Source organism: Lactuca sativa, chromosome 8, assembly GCF_002870075.4.
Source record: "Lactuca sativa cultivar Salinas chromosome 8, Lsat_Salinas_v11, whole genome shotgun sequence".
Classification (NCBI taxonomy): domain Eukaryota; kingdom Viridiplantae; phylum Streptophyta; class Magnoliopsida; order Asterales; family Asteraceae; genus Lactuca; species Lactuca sativa.
In genome coordinates, this window is record NC_056630.2 from 102,327,834 (window position 1) to 102,335,260 (window position 7,427).

General features: G+C 32.7%; 1 protein-coding gene across 1 annotated transcript; it reads left to right on the forward strand.

The window, feature by feature from the left end:
* The first annotated feature begins 247 nt into the window (after nt 1-247).
* LOC111894818 (uncharacterized) lies at nt 248-1,347 on the forward strand. Its single transcript, XM_023890914.3, has 2 exons — nt 248-428; nt 731-1,347. The coding sequence occupies exon 2, from the start codon at nt 741-743 to the stop codon at nt 1,161-1,163; it is 423 nt and encodes a 140-aa protein (XP_023746682.1). The 5' UTR covers nt 248-428; nt 731-740; the 3' UTR covers nt 1,164-1,347.
* Nucleotides 1,348-7,427: the final 6,080 nt, after the last annotated feature.

The window sequence follows — 7,427 nt, forward strand, 5'->3', positions numbered from 1 at the left end:
AAAAAGTTATTTATGATTGTTTATTTTCAAAAAAATTCTTAAAATTTTCAGAAAAAACTTGAAAACCTGCATTGGCCGGGAACAATAGTTTTTTTCAAGGGTTTCCAGGTTTTTTTTGCGTTAAAATGAAAAAAAAAATCAAAAAAAAACTTTTGCCAGAACCAAATTTCAGGGACTTTAATGTAAATTTCTATAAAAAAAAACATATATACAAAGATTACACCAGATAGTACCAAAGGCTAACAAACTAGAAAGAGATAAATCTATTTGAAAAATAAATCTATAATTTAAAAGGATCTTCATGATCTTCTTCGTGAACATCCCTAATACAAATAACCCCTCACCTCTTCATACCTTTCTGCAATTCCCACTCAAACAACGAAAGTCTAAACCCTCATCCTCTCCTCCCTGCTCTTCATTATTCCACTGTATGGTTCTTTAATTCATCTGCATTCAATCATTTTCATGTTTATGAACGCATTTCCTTTTTCATATTCATCTGCATTCGATCCTTTTGGTTTATTAAAAGCATTTCCTTTTTCATATATATATGTTTTAGTGATCGTCTGTTGATTTTATCTTCCATTTTCATTATTTACTTTCGATTTCGGTTCCCTTAGTCTGTTTTCCTTTACTGTTGCTGTTCATTTAAGCATTTTGAAACCCTGTTCACCAGGTTCACGTTTTCATCAGTTCGTAATGCTTTTTGCTCTGTTTGTCATCGTTACAGATCACTGAAGATGCCGAAAAGATCTGAAATTTCCAGTTCATCTGCCCCAAAAGCGATGTCAGGCTACGCTTACGCCGGACCTATATCTACTGTGAAAACAACTGTGGGCCAAGGCAGTTTCGAGAACAAATCACAAGTAAGTTTTAGCGACAAGCAGACCGGGTCCTATGGCCGAGCAACGGCGACTGAGAAGGCGTCCACCGGAAACTTTCAGTGGCAGAACGGGAAGAGTGGCACCAGGAGTGAATACAAGGAAAGCTCTACTGTCAGAATCGGAGACCGGAGTGGGTACACAGAGGTTTACAGCGAGCAGAGGGTTCGCAATGTGAATTTCAACAACAATGGCAGCAAGAACATCATATCCTACGACAATGGCGATGGTGGAAACTATGGTGGGTATGGGTATGGACATGATTATGATTGTGATTATTAGATCTTGGTTGATTCTTGTGTTTTTATCTGGGTAATGGGTAGGTTTTAGGTTTATGAGAATCTGATCTCGAATAAAGTTTCTGCTGATCTTTATCTGTTAGAAGTTAGAACTTAGAAGCATATCAGTATGTGCTAATGTTTGCTTTTGAAATGATCATATTTTGATTTCTTGATTTTTGCTAAAATTGTGTAGTATCATCGGCTATATAATATCTGTGATAAAATACCTTGCTGATTCGATGAAGCCGAAAATGAACACTTCAAAGAAACCCATCGAGCTCTCTTTGAAATTGTAAAACAAAAGTTAAATTTCATCGGTAGTGAGTAGTGAAACAAGGAACTTTGATACATGAGTACAAAGGGGGTGTTTGCGAAAAGTCATCATAGAAAAAAGATCATAGTAAAAAATGTTTGACAAAACTTCTAAAAGCTACTTTTGGTTTTGCGAAGGAAAATCAACTTTTTGAAAAAGTCAGGAAAACCTGATTTTTTTGTAACTTTTCCAAAAAAATCTTTTCACATTTAAAAAGCTAAGCCAAACACCCCCAAAAACATAAGCGAAAATCAAAATAATATTTTAACAAAGTTCTTTAATATTTAAAGTCAGTAAATCTTAAAAACCTAATATAACTAAAATTACAACATATCGCTCAATGGATATTTGACAAAAAAGTTGTTTTGTTGATACTTGATCACTAACGCAAGCTTATTACATGCTTTAGCCATTTCAAATGTTCAATTAAAATTTTCTATTGAGAGATTCTTCATCTTTCTCTATTACCACGAATTGATAATCCTATTGGCATAGATAAAATAAAGAGAGATTTATAAATCAACACTTTTTTTTAATTGGGTTAATGTTATTATAGCCACTGTCGGGTTTAAAATAGAAAATCATATGGTTTACTAACAGAGTTCACCCGGATCGGTTCAAGAGAAAAATATGTTCGACATGGCTGGTTCAACATATTTAAGGTAGGTCATTCAAAATATTTAAGATAGGTCATAAATTTATCTTTTATATATATATATATATATATATATATATATATATATATATATATATATATATATATATATATATATATATATATATATATATATAACTTGTTGGAAATTTTTTAATTTTAGGTGGGTCAAATGACCCACCTTCAAACAAAGTAGTCTGCCACTAATTATAACCCAACCAATTATCATGATCTCTTTTAAATGATATCTCATGTTATTTTTTTGGATAGTTTAAGGGCATAAACTCTATTTTAACCTGTTTAAAAAAGACATTTACTTGCAATTACCGGTTTCCTTAGTGATATGGTTTTTTTCACTAAAAACATTAAACTAAAATCCAGCTCATGATCATCTTGAAGAATACGTTTCTCTAATCTTCTCTTATCTAGAACCCTAAACATCATCTTTACATGTCCACCACCTCTTTTGCTAATTCGGTTATAATATTTCTCAGAAGTATGACTTAATTTATGCAACCCTATCCATTTGTGTTTCCCTTTTCGTTACCAGACAACATATTTGCTCTTGGATTAGATTTTTTCATGATTTATTTTTGAAATACATCATTTGTAATTAATTGATCAAGGCCCTTTAGAAGAAGGACCTTCTGAATCGCTTCTCGCATAATCTTGATGACAAACATCTTTCGATTTTCAAACCCTTGATTCATAGCTTCAGGTGCATTACAAGCTTGTTTTTCTTTGTCTACTTGTTGCTCTAACTCACACTCAGATTCAACTACAAGATCATAATTAGACATCATATATCATTGAATCAATCGCTACATATTCATTTGATTGTCGTTATTTGTGACAATCCGAACCTTTTTTGGTCAACGAAAGTCAAACCCGTTAAATAAAAATTTCGAATTTTATTTATTTTGTTAATATTGTCAAGCTCGTAAGGGTCGAAAACAACTTAGAATATATAAATTAAATTTATATAAGTATTGAGACTAAAATCAAGTTTTTATTCGAAAATCAGCCAAGTCTCGTGGATTTCGATGTTTATGACTGTAAACTGTTCACAGCCGTAAACCGTTCACCGTTGGGTGGACCCCACCACTGACCATGAACCCAACCTATATATACGTGTTCCTACCCTCATTTATATTTTTCTGGCCGAAAACACCACTTTCTCTCTCTAGAACCACCAACCAAAAACTCAATCTCACCTCCGAAAATCACCCAAATCCACCTTGGAACTCGTGTTGGAACATCCTTTCTCAAGAAAATACAACGTTCCAGGATAAACTCTTTAGTTAAAGAAACATACATAATATGGAAAGAAGGAAGGCCATTCTAGATTTATCTAATGGGTTGTGACATGTGGAATCAGAAGTTGATATCAAACAATATAAGCAACACCTACAAGTTCAACGTGGATTATAGAGTGATTTTTTTGTAAAAGTAATTTGATATTGTCAGATGTACATTAATATTTATCTAAATTCTGTTTGTGGATTACAATTACACTTTGGTAACATATGATGTACTTGAATTTGAATGAGATTCCTTCGATGTTTTCTATGTGTTTTTTTTCTCTTTTTTTATTCTCATGGTTACTAATTCATTTCGAGTTAGACATTTTGAGATGGTGTATACGAGCATGATAAATGATGATGAATGTCTTGAGTGTGTATGATATCTTTGAAAACTATATTATTAAATTCTCCACCTAGATGGATTTGAAATTCTTTAATCTTATAGATAAGTGGTTATCAGTTAAGGCTTGTTATTTAATGAAAACATTAACAAATTCCGATTTAGATTGTAGAAAATAAATCCAAGAAGATATTCACAGTGTGTCAAATCAAGAGTAAATGTTGAAACATTTTCATTAATAGTAAACAAAAGTCGATGACTTTTTCGCGATTGAAAGTGTGCACAAATTTTGTGATATGATAATAATTAAGATAAAGATAAATGTCATTGTTTATTTAAAACAAACAAAATGACCAATATGACCAAACTTGGCATGTCAAAGAGAAAAACCAACAATGAATTATGTGTTTTCATAATGCAGTAGAGAATATAGGTGAGCCTTACAAAGCATGTATAAGTTACATTCAAGCTGACCTTAGTTCATTGAGTTCCTGTCTTTCGATTCCGAGTAATGAAGGAATTTTGGGACAAAAGAACATTAACTTTATAATCATGAGTCAATCCACTAATAGATAAGAGATTCTTGGTCAAATGTGGTACTAACAAAACATCAAACAATTTAAGATTGGGAGTAATATTGTAAGAATCAATACCAGACATACCAAGAGAGGTTTTGTTACCAAAAACTACTTTAGAGTTACCTTCATAAGTGGATGACATGTTAAGTGTAGAAGCTTCATACGTCATGTGAGTGGGGAAACTTGTATGAACATACCAATCACCAACACTAGAGAAAGAGCACAACTTAGGAAAGGTTTATGTAATATTGAAAACATTTGTATGGAGCATCAAAAGTGTAGTTTTATGGGAAAAAAGAGGTTTATGGCCTTCAATAAAAATATTTGACCAATAAGAGTATATGAGTGTTTACAACCATAACCATTCCTTTGGTGACTACGCCAACCTAAATTAATGTGTAACGTCCCATTTTCACAACTAAAATTTTCATTTTAAATTAAGATAAAACACCATTTTCATAAAAACCCAAGTTATGAAAACTCATTTGTTCAAAGTAAAATTATATGAAAAGTCAGAATGATATAATAAATGTAGAACTCCAATGTAACTGATGAGTGTGTACAATCACGCCTTCGCCTACCCACGATCATAGATAGTACTTCGAAAACATTTGAACACAACCATAATCTAGAGATTAGTGAGTTTCCCAAAATATCACACACCACAATATACATACAATCATACGCATATCGGCTTTCAGTCCATGACTAGCCCGGGTCCCATGCCTGCAGCATACAATTGGTCTGCACCTAGCCTACAACACATCGCTGGCCCACCCAAGTATCTTGGCCTACCGCACAAAGCAGGACCGCCTCAACTAGGGGTGGTAAATCGGGTCATCATGTTGTGTTATTGTCTGACACGACACGACATGACAAAGTTTTATGTAACACGAGTATGACACAACACGATGCCATGCTTTTTTAACTAACACGAAAACGAACCAATTAAAAAGCGACAAACACAACACGACATGACAAAGATAACATAATATAACAATAAGTTTATTTAATTAATACTTAGTCATACATAACACGACAAACACGAAAAACACGACAAATAAATGTTAACTCGTGTCAATTTCGTGTTGAATTTTTAACACGAACACGAACACGACACGACACGACATTTTGTTTTCTTTACACTTGACACGAACACGACACAAACACGAATTCAAATTTCAGTTTCGTTCCAATTTCATTTCGTATCATGTATTTTTTTTGTCGTGTCGTGTCATTAATTACCACTCATAGCCTCAACCCACCACAAGATATGTCAACATATATAGTAAATAAACAATCAAACAAGAAAATCAACACATGCAATTGTCTCCAATAGTCTACCTATCTAATAGCCCACTACCGCATATAGGGTCTTATACAGTACATTACACCACAACTGGATGATCACCAATGAATGCATAATTATATTATATATAATCAAAGGCGAGATAGACAGTCGAATATGTGATCCCACTCTAGAACCACTACCAAACAAGAACATACAAGAAAGTATAGATCAAGAGTTCTTAGACTATCCTACATGACTGCATACAACCCCTAGGACACTCAATTAGACAATCGGTGCCATCCCCTATTTTTCATAACAAAAAAAAGTTTTCTTTACACTTTAAAAATCACAATATCTTTTTTGCGGAAATTCCCAATAAAATAAAACATTTTGCGGAAACTATCTCGTTTTATTAAGATATCTTGAGTAAATATGTTTCAAAATAAAAAAAACTCTAAGGATGTCATAATCAATACATAACATTGCTACATTGTAAAAAACTAATGGTCCTCGACACTATTGTAGGTTGTCTCTTAATCACTTGATATCCTAATCAAGTTCCAACAACTTTAACCCTGTTACCTATCATGCATATAATTTGAGTGGGTCCAATTAGGAAACCTGGTGAGACACATAACGTTTTCAATTCCACAATATTATTATGATAATAATTTATAATTATCAAACCTACAAAACCAACTATTACCAAATAATATCATTTATCATAAATATTCATAAGACAATTCTACCCCATCCCGTCGATTGTTTTATATTGATCCTGTAACATTGATCCTTAAGATCTAACCCGATGGATCATTGCAAAAAACAAGTAGAATTTCCTGCTTCGAAGGTTCCTTGGCAGTCAAAGTCAAAAAAGGCATCCATGAGGGGGATAAAGTATAAACACCTATGGGACACCTGTTATGTTATAAAATATGTGTGTGGGTTATAAGTCCATATTGAACAACGAAACTCACAACCTTCTAGATTAGTCTAGTGTTGTTATCTTACTCTAGTAGATGATTAGATATACCATTTCAATTTCCTGATCGGACACACCATATCTGGCTATCCAAAGGAATACAATATTGTACTCCAGTACTTAATCTGTATATTCACACCTGATAGCGTCATAGAATAGAGATCTACTTTCTGTTCCAATCTCACACAAAACCTTGGCATAAAACTACCAAAAATCCAACTTATTTGAACAAAACACTCCTTTTAAGTCTTTTTTTCATTACTATCTATGACTATAATGTTTATAATTTATTTCCAAAACCATTTTCTTGTTTATATCATATTATCACAATACAGTAGGGGTGGCAAATCGGACCATCATGTCGTGATTTTGTCTGACACGACACGACACAATAAGGTTTTATGTAACATGAAATGACACGACATATTGTCGTGTTTGTTTTAACTTAAACGAAAACGAACCAGTTAAAAAACGACAAACACGACATGACACGACAAAGATAGTTTAATTTAACAATTAGTTTATATAATTAATATTTAATCATATATAACACTACAAAAACGAAAAACACGACAAACAAATGTTAAATCGTGTCAATTTTATGTCGAATTTTGAACGTAAACATGACACGGGACGATATCGTGTTTTTTACACTTGACACAAACACAAATTCAAATGTCAATTTCGTCCCAATTTCATTTCGTATTGTGTATTTTTGTCATGTCGTGTCATCAATTGTCACCCCTACAATACAATAAGCAACAATTATTTTATCCAACTTAAAGGGATCTAAATATTCTTT